General features: G+C 40.5%; 2 protein-coding genes across 4 annotated transcripts; one reads left to right on the top strand and one right to left on the bottom strand.

The window, feature by feature from the left end:
* Positions 1-4: 4 nt before the first annotated feature.
* pan3 (poly(A) specific ribonuclease subunit PAN3) lies at positions 5-17898 on the bottom strand. 3 transcript variants are annotated; one of them, XM_042399001.1, is made up of 19 exons: positions 17757-17897; positions 17252-17616; positions 16228-16349; positions 15875-15947; positions 15703-15773; positions 15344-15488; positions 14830-15047; positions 13914-14018; positions 13762-13819; positions 13108-13269; positions 12482-12598; positions 11904-12005; positions 10758-10923; positions 10373-10460; positions 10107-10246; positions 6844-6973; positions 3657-3721; positions 3429-3567; positions 5-2587 (listed from the first exon to the last, which is right to left on the bottom strand). In XM_042399001.1, exons 1-19 carry the CDS (start codon positions 17774-17776, stop codon positions 2447-2449), a joined length of 2427 nt encoding a protein of 808 aa, XP_042254935.1. In that variant the 5' UTR covers positions 17777-17897; the 3' UTR covers positions 5-2446. The 3 variants fall into 3 exon arrangements, 2 of the variants coding, with proteins under 2 accessions (XP_042254935.1, XP_042254936.1); XM_042399002.1 differs by having other exon boundaries at positions 17252-17613; XR_006093080.1 differs by lacking the exon at positions 5-2587 and adding an exon at positions 4474-4560 and having other exon boundaries at positions 3546-3567; positions 17757-17898.
* A 250-nt stretch (positions 17899-18148) lies between these two features.
* On the top strand, positions 18149-27765 carry flt3 (fms related receptor tyrosine kinase 3). The gene is made up of 24 exons (XM_042398999.1): positions 18149-18658; positions 19762-19844; positions 21188-21339; positions 21433-21557; positions 21707-21818; positions 21973-22112; positions 22314-22489; positions 22631-22769; positions 22889-23066; positions 23189-23289; positions 23393-23498; positions 23604-23806; positions 23909-24021; positions 24106-24238; positions 24364-24468; positions 24557-24667; positions 24874-25030; positions 25118-25230; positions 25357-25478; positions 25723-25845; positions 25947-26058; positions 26156-26255; positions 26568-26673; positions 26858-27765. Exons 1-24 carry the CDS (start codon positions 18649-18651, stop codon positions 27071-27073), a joined length of 3036 nt encoding a protein of 1011 aa, XP_042254933.1. The 5' UTR covers positions 18149-18648; the 3' UTR covers positions 27074-27765.
* The last annotated feature ends 235 nt before the right edge of the window (positions 27766-28000 follow it).

Below are 28000 nucleotides of genomic sequence, written 5' to 3'. Positions count from 1 at the left end.
TGTATCAGTTTTGGTATTCTTTATTAAAATACTGCTGTACACACAAATATTGCAAAATTTGAGACAATGAACACAAGAGGGGCATAAAACATACTAAGATGGTGATTGTAGGTGTGTTGATGTGGGGGAAGGAGAGGAGGTTCATCACTAATATTACTGGAGTGTGTGTGTTATGATGTGGAAGATAGTGACATGAGCACTGACATTGTGTGTAGGCTGAGTCGGGGGGGGCACGTGTGTGTGCATTTGAAGGTGTGTGTGTGTGTGTATATGTGTGTGTGTGTGTGTGTGTGCGTATCTCCGTGTGTGTCTCGAGGGTTTTCTAAAGCACCACATTCACCAAAATACGTTTTTTGTCTGTTTGTTTTACTAAAACAGAGAAAGTAGTACATGATCTAACAAAACCGGCTCCCTGCAGGTTTGTTGCCCTCAAATACAGACCACTGACATCCACGACTTCAGCCAGGACACGGCCCATGATTACATCTTTTACCTCGACTTGTCTCTTATTTGACAGTGTGGTCAAATACATGTGATGTTGTTTTTCTGCTCACACATTTTTTTGAGAACAAGAAGGAATCAACAATGGTAGTTTGGCACAGTAAGGATTGTTTTTTTTTTATCTGGGTGAAGCAGATTTGCACCAAATTCATTTGATTTACAAACAGGACAATTGGAGGATCAATTGTGACATGAGATTCAAATGATCATCTGAGTATGGATCTGTGCTTAAGGGCAACATGAAAATCCCTCATGACATGATCTCCACAATGACGTTAACTTCCTAAAACCTCCATCTGAAGACGTCCCGCCCACTCCACTGTAGCTCATCTATCTGACTGGACAGGGGGCGGCCAATGACAGCCAAACACATTCAATCATTGGGCCCCTCCAGCTGTTCGTCATCCTGAGAGAAATCCAAGCCATTCGAGTGAGTGCAACAGCAAGCCCCGCTGCTTTGTCTCCAGCACGTTTGTTTATCATGATCTTAAAAAAGTCAAATAAAACAAAAAAACTGTTGGTGCCCTGGTTCCTATTCTCCTTCGCCCTCCATCCCTTCCCCCTTTCCCTAAACCCCCTCACCCCTGCTGGAATTGGTCCACAGAATAAAGAGTTAAATTGAGGCAAAAATGAATTGCGCTCCCGTATCCCATCATGCATTCCTGCACAACAACTGAGCAAAGAGGAAAACCAGCTAGAAAAATCACAAAAAGCATCACTTTTACTCAAATGTAGAGGGGCCCAGACCCCCTGAGGGTACGTGAGGTTTGGGGTAAAAGGAGGAGGGAGAGCAAGAGAGAGACAGAGGAAGGGGACATTGGGGACGGGCGGGGGACAAAATAAGGACATTCCACAAAGAGGCAGCTGTGGCTCCACCTCAACAGAAGCCCCACCCACGGGCTACACCCAAGTGCTGGACAGCAAAACCAAAAAGACCCATCCTTGAGCAGTTCATGTCACAAAAGTGTCCATTAACCAAAGGTGGTTGCTGCATATGTAACAAACACTTGGTAGACAGCATCGGGAGAAGACACCCCTTCCTCAGTGCCAACAGAAACCACGTTTCATCCCCCAATCCCAAATCCCGGTCCATGCTATCCCAACCCTCCCACACATATGAGCCTGATGTTCCACAACCTCCTGAACCAAAATGTCAGAAATCCATTGATTTTTTTTTTTTTTTTCCAGTTTTAAGAACTCTTCCCACCCGCCCAAGTGGTTTGTCCTTTCTGAGGGGGAACCAACAACCAAGGCAAAAAGGTGAGCTGGCCCATTTCATAAAACAGGTGCCATCCCGCCCCAATAAAAAGCCTCGAGTGGTGTGTCCCGTCTCCTAGTGCGTCAGAATGAAGGGGTGCATTCTCCAGCCGGAGAGAGATGCAGTCAATACAAAGCTGGATTTTTTTTTTGTTGTTGTTGTTGTTGCTTTGTTTTAATTCTGAGTCAGCTCTGGTATTTTATGTCCTTGTGTGTGTGACTTTAGCTCTCTCTGTACACCCTGTAGGCCACTCACACATATTCATAAAAATAACAAAAATTAACAAAAAAATTAAAATCTTAGTGCATCCTCCTCAGAAAAATAAACCCCAACTATAGAAATAAACAATAAAAGCAGGAAAAAAGTTCAAAAACTCATGGTTTGTTTGTCATTTTGTTCCCCAAATCTAAAAAAATGTCATCATACTCATCATCACAGCTTCCGTATCCGTCCTTTTTTTTCCTTTTGTTTTTCGATTTTCAGCTGCGGGGTTTAGGAAAACTAAAAAAAATACACTTTAGAAAAAGCCTTCCTGGTGGACAGGGTCAGTGTATGTGACTGAGGTTCACGAAGCCCTGCCCCGCTGCCTTCGCCATGCTGATGTCATCTCCATGAGCCTGGTTCTCCGCTGTAGTGCAATTGTGTGCTCCAGGTCCGGGCAGTCCCATCCCGGGCCCGAAGAGGGCGCTACAGAGAGCCGGAGGCAGCAGCCTGCAGCTCTTGGAAGGTACTGTCGAAGCAGCGCTTCAGGTCCGAGTAGGTCACAACCAGGACGCTCTTCTCATCCCGAGACACCAGGCTTATCTTCTCAGGAACGCCCGCGTCCAGCTGTGTGTGTGTGTGTGCGCACAGGTAGATACAGTAAATGTATATTCCATGAACATGAGGTACAGGGGTTCTGCAACTATTTTGGTAATGAATCGTTTAAGGAACCTCTTAAGCAAAAATGCTAACACTAACATGTTTAGTAACAGCTTCACAAATAGGATGATTTTATGATTATATTAATTATTTCATGCATCTTATATTGAGTTTTGGACAATGTCATGTTGGGCTTTAGGAAATTGTAAAAAATTAGATTTTTTTTTAGTTTTTTCTGACATTTTTAGACAATTTATTGAGAAACATGATTGGCATATTAATGGATGATAAAAAATTCCATTAGTTGCCGCCCTAATTCTAAGCAAGTTGGTAAGGGGCGGATATGAGCAAGTAAGGCTTCATGTCTCTAAACTACCGTTTACCCAGATAACGTAATGAATCTGAGATAAGCCTATATATTAACAAAAACATATCCATCACGGACTTATGAAGTGTGAAAGTCAGTTTTAATTAGCTACAGGCTTGATAAGTGAGAGGAGGAACAACAGAGGTGAGAAAAAACAAGTCTACCAGAAGTTCAAGTTGGTTGTCAGGTTATTTTTCAATTTTGCTTTTTGACGAAAACAAACTAGTTCAAAAGTGCTGAGAGATCTCATTTTCCCTGCAGCTCCTGCATATGATCAGATACTAACCAAATTCAAAACATGACTAATGGAGATAAGCCAATTATCAGTCTTACTCTTACTCTCTAATGGCAAACGCACGCATGATTGTTTTCGCCAGTGACGCGCAGTATGATGCTTGAAATGAAAAAATGAACATGGAAGGAAATACCAATAGTACTGACTTTGTTGAGGCAGGAGACAATGTGGCTGAGGTCGATCCAGGGCGTCCCAGCTTCTGTCACCTGGTGAAACAGGTGATCCCGGAAAAGCTTCAACAGGTAACGGTCGCCCGTTTCTGACCACGTGGGGTCCTTCTGAAACCTGATTCACAAAAAAACAAAGTTACAAGAGTAATACAAGAACCACACATTACAAGCACAGCAAGGCGTCTTCATACAAGTGCTACTTACTCTGGCCTCTCGTTGATGGTGCCCAGTTTGGCCAATAGGCGGAAGAGACGGCCATTTTGCACCTCCTGCAAATAAACAATGGCTTTAGTCCTCAACCCCACAAATTTTCAGTTTTGGGGGGAAATGGGGTGCAAGTATCCATTAAGTAGAATTGGTATTTTTTGGTGGGAGGAAGTGATGGAACTTAGACCAGCTGAAGTTGAATTGTAGGACTTAAAAAAGAGAAACGAATCATTTTCTAAACAGATTTAAAATGTCACATACTTGAGGTGACAAACTTTGAAATTGGCACATATGACATAAATCTTCCATTAGGAGCTGCAAGATGCAGTAAACTTCAGCTTGTGCAAATTTAAAAGTATAAAACACATTCACTCTGAGCGGTTAACACTGCCTTAGCTGTACAGAGAGAGCAATGCTATAGCTTGATACAGCAGGTTGAGTGCTAAATATGAATAAAAGAAAAGAACTGAATAATGAACAAACAATTCTCATAAACGTGCAATGACTTAATTCCCCCTCAAAAATAACAAGACTACGCAAGCCTGCAAGGAACATTGTCAGAAACTGAAACCCACTTGACTTTCAGTCCATACATGGTGCTGGACAGTGGTTTCTAACAGGTTCCAGAGGACACTTCCTCCATACAGAAAGTCAGTCAGAAGAAGTTGAATTTCATCAGACAACTGAGGACAACTCTCAACACTGCTAAAGCTCCTAAACAGTAAAACCAACTGCAGACTCATCTGTGCGGAAAACACTCACAGGTTATGATGAAAACGTGATATTTTTCACTCCATGTCAGATTATAGCTCACCTTTCATCTCTGCAGATATAATTTACTCCTGCCTCTCCTTTCTCTTCCTGCTGTCTGCCTGTCTCACCCTGTCAATCCTTTTCTGCACTGTTGGACAAAGTGAAAATTATTGAACACCAATCAACCAATCATGTTGGCTTCCTCCAGGAACAGATCCTTCAAACTTTCCTGCCACATTGGTCCCAAACCTCCGATTTGCTCTCCAAAAAGAACAAACTGCTGACAATTATTCGTTCTATCAGTTATGATAAGATTTTACTCAAAAACCTGATTGCTGAGATATGGAGACATGGCATCACTAGACAAAGCCTGTTAAATTCCAGGCAGATTGAAATAAATCATGTTTTCACATAATATATAAACCACACCTGTTGTTCAGTCTGTTGAGTTTCCCCTCATGGATGGAGAAGGTGACAGCTCATTCAGCTTTGGTACCGTCTTCATAAAATAATTTTCATGATCGTCACAAATATACAAATTATAAGAAGTAAAATTAGCTGCTCCAGACTAACTTCTTGTGGAGAAAAGGTTTACCAACACTGGACGTCTAAAGACAATTTATGATTATTTTACTTTTCGGTTTAGATGGTGTCTTTTTGTAACTCTTAAAAGTGCATCTCAAGTCACCTCCACACTGGCTCCGACGCTTGAAGTTTGTTGCATGATAAAATATTTTAAGATTGTTCAAGAGTTAGAGGAGACTAAAGCACGAGTTATTTTTATGTATCAATAAACCTCTTGAATTGCAATTATTTGCATCTGCATGTACTTAATCTTTTTTTTACATTTCAGATAATAGGATGTCCCAAACTGTTCAAATTCATCCATTCTGAAAAATAATAAAAAGTTATCACGATAATGAGGAATCTTTCTACAAAGGAAGGACTCTGTATGTATATATGTATATATATATATATATGTATGTATGTCCTCCGTGTATCTCTGAAATTGTTCATCCAATCAACTCCACGCTTGGCGGGTATATGGCTGGAGACCCAAAGGAGTGCAGTGTCGAATTTGGTGCAATTTGGACATGAGATGCGTTTAATATTAATAAGCTTTGAATAAATCAGTGAGCCACTCCGCTCTGTGCAGGGGCAGGGCGCAGCTTCAGGGCTCTGCCAACTGACAGAGTCGCGGCGTGACACGAGTCAGAGAAAAGTGCTCTAAAAAGAGAAAGGTAGACAGCGAAAACAGAGCTTTTAATCAATAATGGACACTCTTACCCCGTGTCTAGACAGAGAGCATAGTGTTAGCAGCAGTGAGTGACTACACAGGAGGCGTTCAGGTACATTGTTGAGCGTAGGTCACCTGCGTTTTGGATGCACTCAGAGCCCAGTACACAATGACTGTAGTTACGCACTGATATGTGAAAACGAACTAAATGGGTTTTATGTCTATAAAAAAAAGCAAAGCGACAGTGGGCAAGTAATGTAATCTGTGTATCTGCATAATGCCTTTACAAATTCATCACCAACCACCAAAACCTTAAAAGCAGCACCAAAGCGAGCAGCTTGACACAACAGTGGTGTTGCAATGACGCAGCCACTATGGCACACCATTGCCATTTCATTGCATGTGTAATCCTACCCATGCTACAGCCCTTCAGGTTCAGCTTGGTTTTTGGTTCCTCTAGGTTGCACAAGACATTTTCTGCTTCAGAAAAAATGTGTTTAAATAGTCAAAACATTTGTCAACAAAAGGCCTGCCAGGTAAACCCACAGCACTGCAACTATTCCCTGCATGCACATACACATGTAACACATAATGCAGAGACGGGCTGATAAACAGGAAATGCTACCACTCTCCCCACCAGCAGAGACAACAGCTAAGCTACCTATTTTTTAAAAAACCCCATTTATTATTACAGAGTGGTATTTCCTTGCTGTAATCAGCACTTCTCTCAACTTTCGTCTTCCATTTAAACTGCATTTAAAAAGATAAAGCCACCACTAGGCAAAAAATGAAATCCCCATTTGCAGTTAGAGGTGACAACATCAACCATCTTACTACTCTGTTTTGCGCATGTAAACGGAGTAAAAGGAGTAAAGGGGAAGTTGAGGCATGAACGAGAAGAAAGATGAGGTTACGGTCGCTTGTTTCACACATTCACACTCTTAAAGGTGGGGAAACAAAATTTGAGACGAGACTGAGAAGCGTACAATATACCATACAACATCCTGTGTGTACACAACTTCTGTTAGGAAACGCAACCAATGCCCCATATCTGACCACCACCCAAGAATATCAGCCTGAAAAGACCACAACCAAATAATGCTTTATCACGTGTGCTTTCGGTTCGTCATCCTGTGAAACGTGAACTCCCTTTGTGTGTTTGCATATATATTTGAACATGTATTATTTGAATACCTTGGCCAGGTCCTCCTCAATGACATCATTCCTCATCTGCGATGCATCCAGTTGTGTGTAAAATCGGGCTCCGATCATCGGCATAATGTCATTGACACTGCGCAGGCGAGACTGTTCAGTCAGCAGATACCTGTACATTCACAAAAAAAAAAATCAAGTTTGCCTTCAGATGGGTCAGAAAGATTAGATACACCCACACTCTTCCATTGTCCTAGTCAATGTGACATTTATTTTGATGCTGATACTGAAGGACTCCTTTCATAGGTATTTAAATTCTACTCATGTACAAAAGGCAATAATTAAAACATTGCTAAAATTTGACAGTTTCAGCTGTTATTTTGATAAATCAATTATAGTGCAAAGCCTTAAACTACATCAATCAAAGTGTGTTTACAGGTCTTGGGGAATACTACTGCAAATGTGGGAAAAAATATATATGAAGTGTTTTGTGGGTCCAAAGGGAGCTGATTGAAGTCGGATCACTCGAGTCAACATTGGTTGGGGCAGCAGACTACGAGTTTGAAAATGAAAAAAGTCCTGGAGTGCAGCATTACAAAGACGTGAGGTTACCAGACCTCTGCAGCCTCATCTCTGCCTGAGGCTACATCAGCTGCTACTAGAATAAAAACACTCAAACCTCTGACCGAGCTGCCGGTGGTCAAAGTCCATTGTGGGTAATTTAGGTCAGAACAACGATAAAAACATTTGATTTCTGATGTGGTCACAACATGACAGAACCAGTTCTGAGAGAGAAAAATGTAGTTAAAAAGTATTAAAGTTAAGGTAGTGGTTTGATCCCTCTGATTGATATATTATTATATATGACATCATGAGATTATTCATACTGAAGTATCAGTGTGTAAGCAGTATGTTACTGTTGTAGCAGCTGGAGTCGGAGCTAGTTTGAACTACTTTATATACAGTTAGACCATAAATCAGCTGTCAACAGGTGTCCTGACTACTTGCAGGAAACAGAAGGGTTGTTTTCCTTTTCCACTGCAAACTGTTTCAGTAATTGTAATGTGTTATGTTACAGCCAATGAGCCATTGTTGGATGACCAAAATGTTATTTTCTACCTTTTTTTTCTTTTCTGCTGTACGGAAATCATACCAAATTGTGACCCTAAAACCAAGGTACATACTGAACCATTAATTTTGTGTATCGTTACATCCTTTGTATTTAGATGTTTAAGTGTAAGAGCATTCGTCTTGTTCTGACACAAAAGGCCAATTCTCAGCTTTATCTAAAGGTGAGAAGTCGAAGCCTACTGGACTGACTGCAAGTACCGCAAGTTTCCGTTGTCATAGCATTTAGCTAACCTATGACTAAGAATGTTATCAGACATATTCTCTGCTCCTCCCAAAAATTCATCAGATCATACAGATATTATATACATTGCACCCACAACATTTCCTTCCACAAACTTTTATTAGCAGCAGATATAAAATCACTGTATAAAAATCAACTGCTGACGCAACTACCATCGTCAGCAGCACCAACTATAACCTACATAAATGGAATGTATGGCCAAATTAGGAAATCAATTCTTGATTTACAAAAACTTGTACATGCTTTTATCTGTACTTAGCTTGATTATTGCAGGTATCAGCCAGGGCTCCTCCACCATCTCCAGTTAGTAAAAAATGCTGCTGCTCGAATTATTACAGGGACAAAGAGGCCTGATCACATCACTGTTAGATTTTGTATTGATTTTAAAAATCATATTGCTCACTTTTAAGACCTTAAATGGCCTTGCAACTATGTGCATCTCTGATTTTTTGACCTGTTATATGCCCTCTTGGCCATTAAGATCCAGGGATGGAGCCCTGCTGGTTACTCCCAGGTCACGGTTGGTGACTAAGGGTGATTGGGCTTTTGCTATTAGAGCCCCCACACTATGGGACTCTACCTACTGAACTCAGACACACAAAGCTGAAACTATACCCTCCACGTCCGTGAGTACGAGAGGGTCCGCTAGGGTCCGCATGACGTAAATTTTGTCATCAGAGGGTATACATGTAGGCTCTGTATGGACGTCCGCATACCTCCAATTTATTGGAAGACAGTGTTGTGACCGCGTGGACAACGATCTACTGCGCATGTGTGGAACGCGTCCTCCAAGCGTACCCCAGAGAGCAGTATAAACAGAGCTACTACGTGTCTGTGGTGTCTGCAGCTGTCCGTGTACGCGTCTGCTCGGGAGTATAAACGAGGCTTCAGTCTCTAGCTTCTTTTAAATCTCTTCTTAAAATTTTTCTCTTTGTGAAAGCTTTTGGAAATGTTTGATATGTGTTTTTATTTATTGGATCTTTTTATTATCGAAACTTTATCTCTGCTCATGTCCTTTGGCCTTATTCTCATTTTAACTGCCTTGTCTGGTTTTATTTCCTTTTTGTAAAGCACTTTGGAACATTGTTAAGGAAAGTGCTGCATAAAGTTCATTATTATATGTCAATTTAAATTCTGGGAAATAGACATTAATCAGATGTGCAGTACTGACTGTTGTAGACATGAAAACTAAAAATATACTAAATATCATGTGTACCCTAAAAATAGGGTACACGATACATATATATATAAAACTTTTTAATTAGAGTCCTACTTGAGGACTCACGCTGTTGATTTATATTAAAATTAGTTGTAAAACTGGGGATTTATGGAGCACCTTGGTAGCTGTATTGTTACTGCGATGCCACATAACCACAACTTCCCTGGTTTGATTCTAGCCAGGGACCTTGGTTGCACATCATACCCATTTCTCTCTTCCCATGTTTCCTGTCTACTTCTTCACCGCCCACTATCAAATTAAGGCAAAAATGTGCCTTCATTTCTCACAGATGTCAACTTGTGCCGACATCTGAGAGGCACAGGATAAGTTGTGGCAAAGTTACAGCCTTTGGCACAGTATGACTGTCATGCAAGCATCGGACTGATGTGGTTAGAGGATAAAATAAAATAAAGTTTCTGGTTGCCAGCAGGCGAAGAGAAGATAACAATATGAGAAGATGAGAGACTGACGCAGTTGATCAGCAAAAAGAGGACATGGGGAAGTTAACAGATCATTTCAATAAGCTACAGATATGAGGTCTTTGCCAGATTTGGCCCCAGCCAGGTCTTAGGTGCTTTTTAGACAAACTGCGTTTCAGGCTGTGTCCAACTTTAAGAGAAGCCTTAATATGCAACATTTTGATTAAATACAACAGGTCCCAAAGATAGTGTCTGAACACATGCTGTTTCATGCCGCGCCCCCTCCCTTTCTTACAGAATGAGGTTCTTGAGGTCTGAAGAGTAGTTGATGGACACCAGCTCCATTGCCTTCTGCAGATTCTCCCTTTGAATGCCAGCCAGTGAGTTACATGCCAGCGCCAGTACCACCTTGCCCAGCGACACTAGGTCTGCTTGCTACAAAACAAAAGAAACATATCACCCAAACACTCATATCAAAACTGGCAAGTAGATAAGACATGACATTCTTCCATAACACATTCTGTTATGTACATTAATCACAGTCTACATCATAGAAAATACCTGGTACTGTGGCATGAGGGCAAGATGATTGGTCTGACTGTTGTCAAATGTTAAGACATCGAACACTCCAACACAGTTCACCCGTAACCTACAGAGATAGGAGACCATTATCGTCAATTCTTTGTGCTCATTTCTGTATTGAGTATGCACAACCACATGGTTGTGAAAAAAAGGAAGCCTTGACTGAAAATACTCTTCCGCTTTTAATGCATTTACAGTTAACAGTCATATCTACACTCTCAGAGGTGGAAATTGAAATCCATACTGTTCCTTAACACTACATTGCATATGACAGGCTCTAAAAACAAAATTGATCTACCCAGTGCAGAATAATTAAATGTCTGCTGAGCTATTTGTGTATGTGTGTGTGTGAGTGTGTGTGCACCTGGTCTTGCAAGTAATGAGAATCTTGCTGGGGTCCATGACACGGCAGGCCAGGCCGGCCGTGTGGATGGTGCGCAGGGCGGAGCTGAGCTGGACAATGTAGGCCCAGATCAGAGACTCTGGGAGCAGACCTGCATGCTGCCGTGGCGGGGGAGGTTCATGTTGTCCTGCACACAGAGAGACACAGGCTTTATCACACCAACGCAGCCTGAAGGGCTAGAACTGAACTGAACCTCAAACTGTCATCCACTTCCTTGCCAATCTTATCTTGTCAGTAAGAAACATCATTTCAGTCAATCTAACCTTACTCAGCATGATGAGAGAAACATTTCTGAAATTGCAACAGGCAGCAAAAAGTCATTAGTAAGAATCATAAATATGAAAACTGGAATAAATTGTCTCACTGTGCACCATTAACATTAACTATTTGTGTAAGGCAACTTTGTCTTACTCGTTATTATCTGCAACTCTGACTACAAACAGTAGTTAGGGTGTGTCAAGCACAAAGCCACACTTTCACACCAAGACAGAGTTGGTGAACGTTTGTTTCCTTACATGCGATTCCAGTAGGAAATACAGTTGCACTTGATGATCTGATGATTTGGGTAAAGTATGTTTCCCTGTGCAAAGGCATCACAGAAATTCTTATTTCTTTACAACTCATACAATTGTGTAGACATCAGTGCTTGATTTAACAGACTAGACAAAGCTCAGGATCTGAATGGTTTTGCTTCCTCTGTCTGCATTCCACTACATAGACCCTAGAGCACCTGCCTTAGGATCAGTTTCAGCCACAGTTTCCCCATGTATCTGGCGCACAAACATGTATATCAACTGTCAAACCAGGATACCTTACAGATCCAAACCTGAGCCCTCTTTGAACCCCAACAACATCCACCAGGGTAGTTTCAGTCCTTTTTTGAGATGCTTGTCAACCGAGTGGTTTTGTATATGTATATACAACCAAGGCGAACTTGAGCACAACCACACGCAATGCAAAATGTGAAAAGGCACACCCATGTACACCTAAGCAGATGACCTCATTAGCAAACATCTAAACAAACTCAAAAACGTGTGAACCAGAGCGGCGTATCTGAGGTGATGCTGGGTCTATTTGTGTGAGGGCATGGACGGAAGACCAACTCACCCCACTTCCTCTTGGTAAAATACGAATCTGCTGCTGGGTCATTGAAGTGTCTGCTGAACATAGTCTCTGCACCCGCATGGAAGTCATAGGAGAACACCAATGCTGGGGCAAAAAGAGGTGGAGAGGAGAGGACAAGAGTCAAAGACAGCAAACTACACAACCAACAACAGTTTAGTTACACACATTTCTTGTCATTCTTTTATTGTCACTCTGTCCTGCATTGTGAACATTTTTTATTTTCTATCATGAGACAAGCAACTGGAAGTTTGTTGTACTAAAACCTGGTTTCTATTAGGCAAAGGGACATTTTGAAAGCAAAACTTGACTGGAAAAATAGCCACTTTAAATGGAGCTTGAATGCAACAAGTACAGGACAACACCTACAACATTTAATCTTTTAGTACTTTAATATCAAGAATGTTAACTAATTGTAAAAAAGTATAAAATGAAATTAAGCAACAAAAAAGGGTCTTGCATCTACAGCCACTACTAAAAAGACACATGGACCATATCCAAAGGACACAAACAAGAAATTCACACACGGGTTGTGTACAAAACAACTGCTTATACACACTCACAGTGGTCTCCAAAGGCCTTTGTGGTGAAGACCTCCCTCAGCGTGACAGAGTTTGAGTGCTGAATCTTCTTCCACATGTCCACCAGCATCATGCACTTGGTGTTAACAAGGCGGAAACCTGGACATGTTTTGAAGAAACACAATACAAATATAGGCGATAGGAAATGAATACAGGTGTCTTACAATATAGCTACATCCTGCTCACTGCGTTTGAATATAACCACAGTGAGAGGTCATAATGCTGAACCAATAAGACTTGTTATGAGGCTTGTTTATGGTTGCTGCACAACAGTAACAGATTATTTTCCTTTTAAAAAAGGTCCAATGTTGATTTCCTGACAGTAGGAAAGGTGAAGACTTGTCTGATTTATGTTAAATGAACAATTCATCCAAAAGGTTCACACAAATGTACTTATCGCCAATGCAGTTACACTTGTTCTGGCTATGTATTTTGGAAATACAGTATGTATCAGTCTGCTGGCAATTCAATACAAATCACTCCACTAGGATCACTAAAATGACATTAGACAAAACTATTAAGTGTGCTTTGGACACATGTAATCATCTCAGCCAACTGGATGTCTTATCACTTATATGACGAGTTCTTCTCATCAATACATCACTTACCGTGTATCCTCCTCAGGCAGTAAGGCAGGTCATCTTTGCTGTTGACCGCCTTGTAGCAGGAGGTGATGTAGCTGAAGTTGCTGGTCTTCTGCATGCGGTTTGGTGGGGGGAGTGGTTCGAGGGGGAACAGGCTGTGGTAGCTGTCCACCTCAGACGGTACATCTGCCAAAGACAGAAGCGGTTTCAGAAGCAAAAAATAAATATGAATACACGCGCTACTGCACAAACAAACTAAAGATCCGCCAACTTTAAGTTGGCTTTATGTATGAACAATAAAGTCTGACAAAAAAAAGCACTAAAGTCTGGATTTACATTTTCATATAGGATTTGTTTTTACACTTACACAATAATATAAACTGACGTGTTGCATGACAAAAAACCACGTCAGTTACTGGAAGCGAGACCCACAGAGACCACAAAGACAATATATATTTCAACATCCCTCCACACTAACATGAGGAAATAAACTCCTTCCACATTTGTTTAAGCAAGAAATATAGGTTTGTTTACTTGTGAACACAAACAATAGAATAGAAACCCTTCTGTTCGACACAAAGCATGTTTTCTCATTCTGCTGCACACACAGGTGAATAATCAAATCAATAACTTTTTTGATGCGACATGGGTTCAATTACAACAGAGCAGACCCTTTACCTGGGTTCTCTGAGTGGTCGATCTGGGCCATGGTTATCAGATGTCTGTTTATCAACTCCTGGGGGAGAAACAAGAGGACATCAAATCAGACATTACCACCACAGAACAAGACTCTGATGAAAGGACATTGAGTGAAGGAGGAGGGAAAATACCTGTCGGAGTTCGTCGGCCATGAAGAAGGACGGGGCATTGGCTTTCGGCTGCATGTAAGCCACATGGGGCGCAGTGGGGGGATAGATATGGTAGGTAGGAAACACCTGTGATGAAACCAGAAAAACACAGCTTCCTATTTATTAAGAAATGAAAACCAGTGTGATGAAGTACATGTATTATTATTCAACTAAAAATCTCGAAAAACGAAACTCTTAGATCATCACATTGCCATATGAAGCCAAATTATTACCCCCAGTTGGCCACAAAGGCAAATATTTCAGATTGTGTACAGATGCACTGCTCTGCGCAAATGAGAGAAGCTCGCAGGCTGTAGCATAGTGTAGTGTGCAGGCATTATGGACCTAACTCTCTTGCCTCCCAAACAAAAAAGGGGTTCATATAAAGTTTTCATGATAATATCTGCATGTAATGCCATAGTATGAGCTACAAAAAGACAGACTTAAATGCAGTATTCTTGTGCACAATCATTTTCTGTCAACTATCAAATTAATCGCCAACTATTTTGATAATTGGTGTAATCGTTTTGAGTCATTTTTAAGAAGAAAATTTCAAAATTCTCTGATTCCGGCTTTTAAAATGTGAAATTTTCTAACTTCTTTAGACTTTTATGACGGCAAACTGAATATCTTCGGGTTGTGGACTATTGGTTGGGACAAAACTAGACATTTGAGGACGTTACCTGGGGCTTTGGGAAACAGTGATCAACATTTTTCACCATTTTCTGACATTTTATCGACCAAACAACTAATTGATTATTCAAGAAAATAATTGTTAGATGCAGCCCTACTGCAAAAGTCAAAATCAAGTGCGGTGGTGCATCTTTGTGTAGCTGGTTAGGATTTAAATTTTCGAGTGTGTTCCCAAATGAAGTCTGCAGATATTTTCTGAACATACCATCCCAGCCATTGGTGCCGGGGTGTTGTCCGTGTAGAAGTAGGTGGTCCCCCCTACGGTTTCTTTCTGGATAATGTGAGTGCCCGGGTCAGAAGCGGTGGTGGGCACCATGTAGTTGGCAGGGTTTGGGGTGTGGCTGCGCCGACGAGGAGCAGGTGAGGTGTGGGGTGTAATTTTTGGGGAGTGGAGAGGAGAAGATCCAGCAGACAAAGACATGCCTAAAATTGGAGACGAGGGGACATGTTTGAGACGTGTTTGCTTCAAAATGGGCATGACGCAATCACTAGCTGCTAACAAATAAAATGCATGAAAGCAGCACAGCAGCAAAAGAGTTCTTGCTTTTGTTTCAACAGTAGCACATGTGGTGCTTCACACAAAAGGGAATTCCCAAACTTGCTGAACTATACAATTTCAGGAGCTAAAGATGGAAAACAAAACTGAGCCATGTAGAAAGTAGAACAAAGCAAATATAACGAGGTGATTTCTCCATTCGTAGTGCTCTGGAAACACTCACCTGGGGCCAGCGCAGCAGCTGTGGAGCTGCTGAGGGCTGGATGTGGGAAAATAGGCGAGGGGAAGGCCTGGACAGTGGACTGAGCCATGGTGGCCATTCGTGGAGCTCCCTTAGGGATGAACTCACTTGCTGCCGGATTAGGAGCCTGGTGACACAGAGAGAAACATGCAAGAGTTACATGAAATCTACCACTCCTGTTAGAGACAACAGAGATGAAGATGGCAATTGATTGTTGATGGAAATTATTGAATGAATCCTCGTTGGACTGCAAGTACAGGCTTATACAAAAGCACAGAACTAAACTTTAAAAGCACATTAACATAATTCAGATGTCTTGAACGTGATGCTTGTGTGCTCACCTTTCTCCTTTGGGAAATGCTAAGAGCACCAAAATCACTGAACAGTGAAGATGTCGGGGAGTTCACTGGATCTGTGAAGGACCACAAAGTGTAAGGAGTCGAGAAGCGATATGTTCAATATTCATTGGACGAGTGCTGACCACTTCTCCACGGAGCAGTGTAGGGGTCTTACCATGAGTGCTGTGGCTGAAGTTCTTGGCACCATCGTTGAGGAGACTGGGAGAGCTGCTGCTGGTAGTCATTCGCTAAAGAGGGGAGCATCAAGAACAGATGTATTGCAGGAAGCTCTTTGATATGCATTTATATGCATCAATAAATTGTCATCCAATATTACATATTATCATTAAACACAAGTATACACAAAAATGCAAATTATAGGTTTTAAACTAACTAAACTTTTAAGTGATTAATTTAGCACTTCAGTTTGCGTGGGAATCAACAACTATAATGAGAACAACATGTGTGAATAACCTCAATTTACAGAGCTGTCGTTGTCACACCACATATTTAGACAGACTCTTGTACCTGCATCATTGAGTATTTAGACTCTGCTGGGCTTCCAAACCCGTTGACCCCAATAAAGCTGCTGCTGAAGTAAGAGTTGGTGAGATTGGCATCGCTCAGGGTTGCACCCTCCATCCCTGGAACTGTGGATGACAGAGACCAAAGTTTAGCATTTACTAACTGCGGAAATATAATTGAAAAGATCATGTTGTACTTGAGCAGACATCAAAAAGTAAAGTATGCATGCCTGCACAACAGAGTGTTTGCTTAGCCAACCACAGAGCTAATTAGACAGGATGTAAACAGTTCCACATCTGCAGAGAGAGACGATGCAAAAACATGCTGCAGGGCAATATCCACTATCAACACCATTTAATAATTAACTACTTTTTTAAGCGACAATCACTGGTTTGTGAGATTTCCAATTTGCAGCTTAAGTAGGTTGCAATTAACACATGTGATGTAAGTGGATGTTAGCTACTTGCTATTTGTTTACGTTGTGAAAACAAGACAACACGAAGTAAAAACAATGCCCCGTGTAGCCATTAGCTCAGTTAGCACACGTTGTACTAACGTGTAACAACAACGCTACAGTTCACATAAACAACATTTAACTAGAGAGACGCCAAAAGCAACACGATAGCCACTTTCTGAAAGCCACTTTCTGAAAGCAAAACCAGATGCATTAAAGTTAGTTGGCTAGTTTAGCTAGCTCAGTTAGCTTAGCTACACTCTCAGCTGTCATGCAAGCAGCAGGCCTCCACCAACAGCATGGCTGAACTTATGTGTTGATTTCAAACATAACTAACGCTAACCTGAAGAAAAAGCTACCCACATGACAGTGATGGAGGACAATACGTGCTATAGTACCAAGTAGACGGACTTAAATCATGTATGGTTGGTAAATGTGACCCACGTTGTTTTTGGTAGAGAAGAGGCCTCGCTGGATCCTCGGGCTAAATTTTAACAAAGCCCAGCAAGGCCCTAAAAAGTAGAGTCAAGAGTGGTTCACCCCGTGTGAGGCCTTGGTGTAAGTGTAACTCACTGGTTAAAAGCTGCCCCTCCAGAGATGTCCCTGCAGGCCCCAAGGTTTCACTCTTCTTGGACACACCGGTGCCCGCACCGCCCGGGCAGGCCGCCGCGGGGCCGCTGAGAGAGTAGCCCGCAGGCGTCCCGCCACCTCCGGCCATGGACAGCGGGACGGGGCTGCCGCCGCCGCCGTGCAGCGGCATGCTCGCCATGGACGGATCCTCGTGCAGGAACTGACACTCGTCTCCATAAAAGCAGGTTTTGTCTTTCGCATAGTATCGGCAAAACTTCACCTTGACATTGGGTATCCCGGCACCCCCGAGCGGAGCGGCTGAAGCTGGGAGTCCACTGTTCATGGCACCGCTGCTGCCGCCGCCGCTGCTGCCGGAAGACACTCAAACATAGAGAGACGCAGATAGCTGGCGAGCTAGCCAGCTAGCCTGCAAACAGTTTCCCCCTTCAAGGAGCGGATTAATACAACTTCTGCTGGTGAAGAACACTTAAGACGCTACAGTACTCACATTATAAGGCTAAGATACATTTTGGCTTGAGAAAATATCAATTTGCATGCGATGGATCCTGGTCGTCGTTGTCGCTCTCCATGCAGCTGCCAACAGTAGCCTGTTGTTGTTTTTGCTCGCAGCCAGGCTGCCGTGCTGTGCTAGGGACCAGCTAGCATAGCTGTGCATTGTGGGTATAGAGGTTACCTGCTGAAAATGTTCAAGCTGCAAGTTGAAGAAATTTCAGCACAGATCGTATAAACGAATAATGAAGCTGGAGCGGAGGTCTGTTGAGCCAAGTGTGCAGGATCAGTGCTCCTCAGTCTGAGCCAACCCAGCCGCCTGCTGGGTTAAAATAAAGTTTAATTTTATTGCCAAATTAATCTATGTTTGTAGCACCCAAAGCACCTTATTTATGTACAGGGCAAAACATAAACATCCGAGTAAGCAGCTGCGGCAATTAGAAATTAACCAAATTCTCAATTGAAATAATTGGGAGGCCAAATTAAATAAGATTTGATTTGCAAAATTCACGATCATAAGCCTGTATTTTAAGACAAACTTGTTAAAAATCGCACATTTGTTCACACAATCATAAACATTGCCGTATATTTCTGCTCTGGAGACTTGAAATGTAACTTTACAACCCCTTAATGTAAAATATTATATATTTTGTTTCTCATAATGTTTCAAAATATTCCTGCACACTTAAATGCATTTTTTTTCGTAATTGAAAAAGCAAAATCATATGATGATAAATATTGCTGGCAGTCATTACTGGAAACGTCACGACGAAGTGATACTTCCCCTCTATTAAAAGGTAGTCGTACATATCTTCTGCTTCAAAGTTTCGTGTGATCCGGTAGGGAGTATGTGACACTGGCAGTAAGCATTAATACAGAGGCAGAGAAATATGATCACTGGTGAGTCAAACCCTTTTGCTCTGTGGATGAATGATTGGCACTGCCAGATTCAAAGTGAATTTAAAGACTTTTGTGCCTTTTTAAAAGATGAATTTTAAGGATATTTTGTTTTTGGTGTTGTTTTGTAGCCTAATATTTTTTTTTAAATGATGGTGCGATAATATCAGATTTTGTATATTTTGAGATTATACTGTATAATTGATGTTTCAATCAAATGTTTCACATGTTCCCTGCATGCCAACATTCAGCATGCTGTGCAACAGTGCAATATGAGGAATAGATCAAACGTTCAGTGGGAAACTTGAGAGGCTGAAACGTATGCGTGTCTGAAAAATGATGCCCTGCTGGAGTGAAGAAATATTCAAAAATCACAACAATATTTGTGTGTGTCTTTTAATAACCAACAAAAAAGAGAACCGATTCGTAAGGACATACGAGTGGTGGTAGAAGTATTCAAATCCTTTACTAAAGCAAAAGTACCAATACAGCAATGTAAAAAATACTCCATCACAAATGAATAACGTGCATAAAAAATCCTACTTAAGTAAAAGTACATAAGTATTAGCAGCAAAATGTAGTTAGAGTATTAAAGTAAAAGTACTCATTTTGTCCCTCTAATATATTACTATATATGACATTAGTAGATTATTAATAGCGATTTAGGCTACTGTTATAATAATACTGAAAGGTTGTAAACCACTGGTTTAATCTTTAACAATGTGTTGTATTTTAAAAGCTTGTTATATTATCCATTGTGTCAAATCTTGTATCAAAGTAACTAAAGAAGAACTAAGAACAGCACTTGAGTAAATGTACTTAGTCACTTTCCACCACTGGGATATACACACAATATAATCAAACACCAAAATATTTAAAACAATGTAAAGACATAAACTAAGCTATTACCTTATATTTATAACAATATTGTTATTAAGTATTACTTGTTTTGCATCACACAGGTTCTCATATTTTAATTTCTCACATATTTTTTAAAAATTCTTTAAACTTCAACTTCATTTTTTTAATGACCTAATAAAACACACACAAAAACTTGTAAATAAAGTTAGAATTTGTAATAAATTTATAATTTTCTGTCTTTCAAGCTGTTCTCCTGCTGTGTGCGGTCGGGGTTTACTGCTCTGATGGCAGAGCGGTGCAGAGCCAAGCCTGCGTGCCCTCTCCTGAGGTGAGAGCTGGCAAGATGCTTATTGTTATGTCTTCTTAACAATGTCTAGCAAGCTCAAATACATCAGCTACTGTTGTCTATTTCAAAATTGACACAAAGTTAATTAGTTCAGTAATCCAGATGTGTGAATCCGACATGAAAGGAACACAACCAAGCCGTAGTCTAGAGGAGACATGGCTGGACATACTGTACATTTACAGGTCTTGAAAAATCTTAAAAGTGTTGAATTCAATTTCCTAAAAAGTTTTTTAAAAAAGACAAAGGTCTTACCTTTTTTGGTATGTGTTAAATATCTATGATGTACAAGTGAGACTGGTGTGGCCGTGAAGCTTTTTTTGTGGAGTTACTCATCTCTGTCAGACCTACAGTCAATATACAGTAACTAGGAGGCTCATTGACTCATAATAGGCAAGTGTAAACTTTAGCAAGAACTTGAATTGATTAATTATTTTAAATTGGTTAATTCATCAGTTTTCTGCCACTTATTTGGTCCAGTCCTGTTAATGAATTAATTATACAACTAGGAAGTAATTGTTGGCAAGTACAGACAGAAATGTGATATAAATGTCAATTAATCCATGTACTTAATAACTCATTTTAGGCCTCCGTGTCATTACTGGAGGGTTTTTTTGGTCATTTTTTATGAATGTCTGTGGCATAGTCCCTCAGGACCATTTCTAGATTCAGCAATGATACTTTAATTGTCTTTTAGAGTACATAATATGGATTCACTTAGAAACATAAAAACAAAAATGCAGAGCAGTAAGAGGCTGTAAAACACCTGACATCATTTATTGGTCATTCTAGTTTTTAACATCCAGCCACTAAAAAAGCGGATGTAATTCAGTCACAGACAGTGATAACATAACTCTGCTAAGAGTAAAAGCAGACACATTGTTCATTTTGATAGACAACTTGCTTTGTGGAAGGGAGAAAAAATAGAAATAGGCCTTTTTCACGGAAGACATTTTGACACGTCACAGTAAAAAGAAAAGCACAAGTGTAAAATGAACGTTGGCTGAATTCCATTTAGCTGCTTCAGGCTCCTCGTGTTATGCATGCTGGGTGTCATTAATGTTATTAGTAACAATTGTGCAAAAAATGCAAATTTAACAAATATTAAAGTAATTGTGGTGAATAATGGTTAACATCAATGTAAAGAATGTGTGATAATGAACTAAAACATCAGTCAAGTGGTCAAGTGGAATCAGGATTTACCCATTTTTGATGAAACCATACAGACATCAAATAGTCTTATCAATGTTTTATGTCTTTAATTACTGATAGCAATCTTTCTACCACGTTGAATGCAAAGTATTTAATTATTGAGTCTCATCTTTCAGGTGGAATGTTTTCTGCCAGCTGACTATCTGAATGCATCTGGTCCTGTCAGCGTGGAGGTGAGTTATGGCAAGAAACTCATTATCTCTCTGGAGGGCCTCTATGGATACTCCGACTGCCACTGGATCCAAGGAACAGACACAGTACCAACAGCGTGAGTGAATGTCTGTATGTGTGTTTAAGTCTGTTCCCTCCTTTTTTTAATGTTTAAATGCTTAAACTGAGGCTTTTCCTTAAACCTCACCAGGAACGGGAGTCACTCCATTATCCTACCACCGCTTTATGAGACAGATTCTGGGGAATACACACTGAGCTGTGAAGCTGGCAGTGGGACCAGGTTCTCACTGCCTGTGGCTCTGCATGTAGTAATGAGTGAGTAACAGTTCTCTCAGCACACAATACACAGACACCACTCAACACAGCCAACAAACACTTGACTGTTTGCTGCTGACTAATGTTTTAGGAATGCAAAACTAGCCTTAATACTATGATAATAACAATTTACACTATATTTTTTCTAGCACGTCCCACAAAACCACGATTGACGCTGATCAAGACAGAGAGCTCTAGGAGTTCCCCATATTTTAAGTGTGTCTCTGGAGGCTCGCCGAAGCCCACACTTAGTTGGACTGGGTAAGATTTTATCCATTACATCTGGATGTACATTGAAGAGTATGTGTAATTCATAACAATGTAGTCTACTGAAACTAACTTTATCAAAAAAAAAAACAACATCTTGTCGTAGTATAATTTTCTGAATAATGATGAGTCTCCTCCTTTTGAGCAGAGAGCCTTATAAGAGAAATGTTCCTGGAAAAAGCGAAACTGCAGAGAGGACAATAAAGAGTACAGACTATATTCATAAAGGAGTGATGTGTTGTGCTACTAACCTTGAAGGACAAGAGTGCTCCCAACTGTATGACTACGGTAATTAAATAATAACAAGTTAATTACATCAAACCTGCAAATTATTTATCCAAACCCAGAAAATGATTGCAGAAAGTTATTGATTTTCATCTATGAGACACAAATACACAACATGTGTATGTTGTGTACATTAAATTGATTTTTTTTAAAATGACCTGATCAGCTTGTTTGTGTGACCTGAGGCTCTGCTGTGTGTTTCAGACATAGACAGTGGGTCCATGGAAAATGAGGTTTCTAACGTGACCCTGAGCCCTGGTCAGTCTTTACTACTTCGCTGCCGACAAAAACGTGAAATACGAAAACCGTCTGTGTTACGGTGGGAGAAAGGCAGCACAATAAAAAATGCAGTTGCATGCCCTTCTAAAAACAAGGAGGAGGTGCAGTAATCCTACTGATTCACTATTCCTACTGAAAATTTCATGTAAACAAATGTGAATTATTTCTCTTTATGCTTGTCTTAACTGAGCCTAAGACACAAATCCCCATTGAAATTATAACAAATTCTTCTTTTTTCTCAGATCTGCATTAGAGATGATGTACATTTAGACAGTCAGATGTCCTACATGTTAATCGAATCAGTCAGTGTGGATCATACTGGCACATATACCTGCAGGAGTAGTAACAACAAAATGAAGTCTGTTAACATTCATGTCCAGGGTTGGTAGAATTCATCAAATTCACAACAATTATTTCTTTCTTTAATTTCAACTGTCACTAATCAATGGTTCTTGTTCTTTCTAATATTTAGTTCTAATTTCATTCTTGTGTCGCCTCAGCCGAAGGTTTCCTCTCTGTCCAGCTGGATGACAGCAAAATCATATCAGCTCAGGAGGAACCCACCCCCTGTTTGCAAGCCAATGTTTTCTACCACCCCATGCTGCAGCGCTGTACCTGGGAGGATCCTGATAAAAAAAGGACTAAATGCATCAGGGATGCCTGGGTAACAATGCACAGGTAGCTGCATGCGAGTAATGTTCCTCTGAGCTCAACTGTAGCAGTGAACTCCTAAAGTCCTAAAAATGTTGCAAAAGGCTGATTTCATATCAAAAATATGACACATGACACTGTCTTCTCAGGACTGTGAAGCTATGTGAGAAGCTCAAATCTGGAGAATATAAGTTACACTTGGAGGCTGGAGGACAAAAAGAAACAAAGAATATATCTGTGTGTGTTGTAGGTGAGAGAGATTCATTGCACAGTTTGTATCATTATTACAGCATCTTTTTCAATAATATTTTTTATATGGTACAAAGCTTGATTGTCCACTGACTTTGTTTCAGACAAACCTAAGTTCAATTTAAACACGGCTGATAATACCTTTACCATTGAGACCAGGAGTCCTGTGCCAGCAAATTATTCTTGGATGTCTTGTTCTACCAATGACAGGTATGCTTACTGTTAGAGCTGCACAGGTTAGAGGACACTGTAGCCCTCATGTATACACACTCAGATTCAGGTTTCCTAAAGTTCCTGCGCTTTGTTTCATTGCAGCTGTGAAGCAGACTATGCCTGGGAAGAGATCCCTAACACCAATGAAACAGACACAGATGTCTCCTGTGACAAGCCAATCAAGAGTTTACTTAGCAGACATCAAGTGGATGGACACCAGTTAAAGTTTTGCCTTACTAACTCAGTTGGATCCTGGTGCGAAACATTCCCAGTATACGAGTGGCCTTCACCTCAGCTCTCCAGAGGTAGTGAAATTTATTTCATTTAACAAAATTATTAAGTTAAATGGCCTAGTTTTTTTTATGACTGTCTTTACAGACTGTTGCTCACACATTGCTATTTTTCAGTTGTCTCAAATCCTGAGAACGGCAGCTTGATGGTGCTGAAAGTAGGCAGTTTGGTCCTGCTTCTGGCTTTGTGCGTAGTCAGCATTGTGCTCGCGTACTTTGTCAAAAAGAAGGTATATACATACATCTGCACATGTGCACACATACAACACAGACACACATGAAGACATGACACCAACATTTTTTGTTTCCAACAGAAACCCCAGTATCAGCCCCAGCTTCAGGTCATCCAGATGGTTGGGCCCAATGATAATGATTACATCTACATCAACTTCAAGGACTTTCAGTACGACCAGAAATGGGAGTTTCCCAGGGAAAACCTGGAATTAGGTATAAATGCCATTAATACTAGGCATACACCAGAATTTTTATTATTCTTAACAATGTGCAAATGGAGTTACATGTAGTGCCTGCAAGGTCCATTTGAGCAAAGACAGTACCTGTGTCCTCCTCAGGTAACGAACTGGGCTCTGGGGCTTTTGGCATGGTGGTCCAGGCTACAGCTTATGGTATTAACAAGCCCGGAGTCTCACAGCAGGTGGCCGTTAAGATGCTTAAAGGTCAGTATTTCACATATGTAATCTGTGAGTCAAACGTAAAATGTTACGGAGGTCATTTCAATACCTGATCTGGTATTTTACCTTGCAGAGAAACACCAGACTGTGGAGAAAGAGGCTCTGATGTCCGAGCTCAAGATGCTGACCCACATTGGTCACCATGCCAACATTGTTAACCTGCTTGGGGCATGCACAGACACAGGTGCATTTACCACTGCTAATCATGCCTGTATACAACTAACCACCAACTAATCACAGATGAGACATTCAGAGCTAACAATTAAATTATGTGACGCACAGTCTTAAATCAAAATCACTCATTGGATTTTATTTTATCCTAAGTAGGTGGGTCAGTTTTGCTAGATGAGATTTTTTTTAATGATAATTTTTACTGTGTTCCCCATATAGGACCCATATATCTGATTTTCCAGTACTGCTGTCACGGAGACCTGCTGAACTACCTAAAGAACAACAGTGAGCGCTACCACAAGTCTGTGACTGACGCTTTCAACAAAGACCGTTTCAGGAGCCTTTACCACAACCTGCAGCCAAGAAAAACTTCTAGGTGGGAACAGAAACAAATATTGTGAAAAGAGGAACAATATTGTTTTGCAGTTACATTACAGTCAAAATCACATCTGTGTTTTTTCAGTGAGCAAGAAACAGCAGTGGACAACTACGTGCCTATGTACAATTCTACCACTAGGGGGCAGGAGGACATCGCTCTCCTCACCATGAACTCCTGTGACATGGACAGCTTTGAAGGTCAGAGAACATGCACATTGCTAAACAGACAAACTACAATATCAACATGTAGAGCTCATTGGAGTGCAAATGGAACCAGTTTGAGCAGAGATGTGTCAATCCTAACTGATCCCAGTTTATCTGCAGATCTGGAGAGCTACGAAAACCCAGATGATCAGACAGACGACCTGCAGGCCCTGACCTTTGATGACCTGCTGAGCTTTGCCTACCAAGTGGCCAAGGGCATGGAGTTCCTCTCCAGCAAAAATGTACGTGACAAAGGGCCACACTGTGGACATTCTCGCCATTACAACTGTCAACTAATGAATATACATATGTGAATAAACTTGGACTTAGGAAAACGTTTAAAAAGAGCTGGTTTGGTTTAGCAGCATTTTTGAATGAAAAATGTTCAAGCAGAAGTTTCACAATGCGATCATGGCTTTGCGTTTGAGGATTATGCGTGATGTGATTCAAGTAAATACGTGGTTTATTGGTCCTGTCTGTCTGCAGTGTATCCATCGGGACCTGGCAGCTCGAAACGTGTTAGTGACAAAGGACAGGCTAGTGAAAATTGGTGACTTCGGACTGGCCCGGGACATCGACAACGACTCCAACTACGTTGTGAGAGGAAACGTATGTCAAATGATCCTGCCACACTTGTTTTACATCATTCTTTTGTTACCATGTCTGTGTTTTTTCATCAATATGACTGACATGACTTTTCTGTCCTTCAGGTGCGTTTGCCAGTGAAGTGGATGGCACCGGAGAGCATCTTCCAGGGGATGTACACCATGAAAAGTGACGTCTGGGCTTACGGCATCCTCCTCTGGGAAATCTTCTCACTAGGTATCCCTCTCTTCATGAGCATTCATTTAAAATTAAAGCACAAAATCAATCCGGCACAACAATTAATACAAACCCTGTTTCTGTAACTGTTGTTTAGGTGTCACTCCGTACCCAGGCATGAAGGTGGATCATCAGTTCTATTCAATGATTGAGAGAGGATTTAAGATGGAGTGTCCATATTACGCCAACGATTCTGTGTAAGTGTCTTCAGTCTGTATGCTACTCATATGTTTCTCTTGTAAATGGATTTGTGACACTTACCATATTCAGTCATGACAAAGTTGACATTTTAATCACTTGCACAATAATGACAGTGGATGATAACAGCAAAAACACACAGTATGAGACTGCATGAATGATGTGAATCATGGCGGACAGAGCCACCATATAGTTTCCTTTGACTTACAACCTAAAGATATTCTGGATAACTAAAAATCCTTAAAGACATCAAGTCTTTCTAGATACATGAACTTTGCTTCATCACGTTTGTGTATGTCTTTCCTCTCCAGGTACGAGATGATGTGTATGTGTTGGGCCCCGGATCCCTGCGATCGCCCTTCTTTCTCCAAACTGGTGTCTTTTATGTCTGTACAGCTGACAGACAGAGAGGAGAAGGTAGGCCTGTAGAGCACAGTCGACATATTCTGGGTAGAATTTAACCAATTACCTAGAAATAGTCTATTTGAAGAACTTTTCACTTTCATTACTGGACACAGAATTTAAATCTGACTCAGACTAAACATTAGCAGCTTAATTACTCTCATCTCCTCGCCTAATAAGAAGCACCTTTGTCTTTCAGCTCTACCATAACATGCTCAATGAGTCATCCTGCGACTACCAGAATGCACCGGCCATTTTGGACATTTCCTTCTTGACGAAACAGAACGAGAGCAAGATGCAATCAGCCAATGACTACTGTCAAACTCATGCGACTGAGGAAAGCAAAGCAGAAGTGTGTGACTCAGATACTGTGGAAACTGATGAAAAACTTCTGAAGAATTCTGCTACCGAGTGATCACCAATCGCTCATTGCCTGTTGACATTCAAACTATTTTATCAATAAGGCCTATATTATATTTCTCATTAAAATATTCTCAAGAATTACAATAGAATGCACTTGCTTCATATACTATTAAGATATTGTAAGCATTTTCAGAATGAATAAAACATATGTAGCATATATTTACCATAATCTGTGAAAGTAAATGACGATAGCTTTTACTTATGTTCATGCAATTCATTCAATTGTGTTCTTACTGTGAAAATGGGTAAATACAGTATTTTTTTCTGAAGTATTTGTACTCAAGGAGGTTATATTGTGCAGCTAAAATTTAAATCAGGTTTCATAAAAAGGATCCTATATATTCTCAGGTCTATACTGTAGACATGTAAGCTATGGTGTAGTAACTTTTTCAACAGTAGAACTTTAGCAACTGATTAACTACTGGTTAAAGATTATATCACTGTTACTATACATATGGAAACAGCCTTTAGCTTTAAGGTATTGTTAGGCAGTAAAATGTAATGACAGTTATTTTGTTGTGGTATCTTATATTATGGCAGCAGCTATAATCTGCAGTCTTTGTGTGTACAAAGGCTTTTCACACATATATTAAACCAAGCTTTGCAGATTTGATACAATGCATTTGTATACTGTATTGTCATGTTTAAGCATTATACCTGCAATAAAATGTACTTTATGTTAAACGAAGGACTGGTGATCACAAGTTGTTCCCAATGGTCTGGGTTATAAAATGCATCTTCAAAGGTTGTCTATGTCTGAGCTGTTGAACCAAAGATTGACTTTAGCTTCACATATTGTTTTATTTGATTTGTTTCTAGTAGCCTGAAGAGGAGTAAAAATTCAGTGTTTTACAAAAAAAAGAAGAAGATTGTAGAAATGTCAAGTCTAAAGCTCTAGAGACATGTTTTTTTTTGTCTT

This window comes from Thunnus maccoyii, chromosome 21 (assembly GCF_910596095.1).
Source record: "Thunnus maccoyii chromosome 21, fThuMac1.1, whole genome shotgun sequence".
NCBI classification, from domain to species: domain Eukaryota; kingdom Metazoa; phylum Chordata; class Actinopteri; order Scombriformes; family Scombridae; genus Thunnus; species Thunnus maccoyii.
Note: the sequence above shows the minus strand (reverse complement) of the source record. Positions and strands in the feature narration are given on the sequence as shown.

Coding starts and splice junctions, on each gene's coding strand:
- flt3 (XM_042398999.1), top strand. Junction 19,845..21,187: donor CCTGCGTGCCCTCTCCTGAG/GTGAGAGCTGGC, acceptor CTCATCTTTCAG/GTGGAATGTTTTCTGCCAGC. Junction 24,022..24,105: donor CGTACTTTGTCAAAAAGAAG/GTATATACATAC, acceptor TGTTTCCAACAG/AAACCCCAGTATCAGCCCCA.
- pan3 (XM_042399001.1), bottom strand. CDS start 17,776: ATGTATCTTAGCCTTATAAT. Junction 12,599..13,107: donor CTGCCTGAGGAGGATACACG/GTAAGTGATGTA, acceptor AAACATGTCCAG/GTTTCCGCCTTGTTAACACC. Junction 3,568..3,656: donor ACCATCAACGAGAGGCCAGA/GTAAGTAGCACT, acceptor TTTGTGAATCAG/GTTTCAGAAGGACCCCACGT.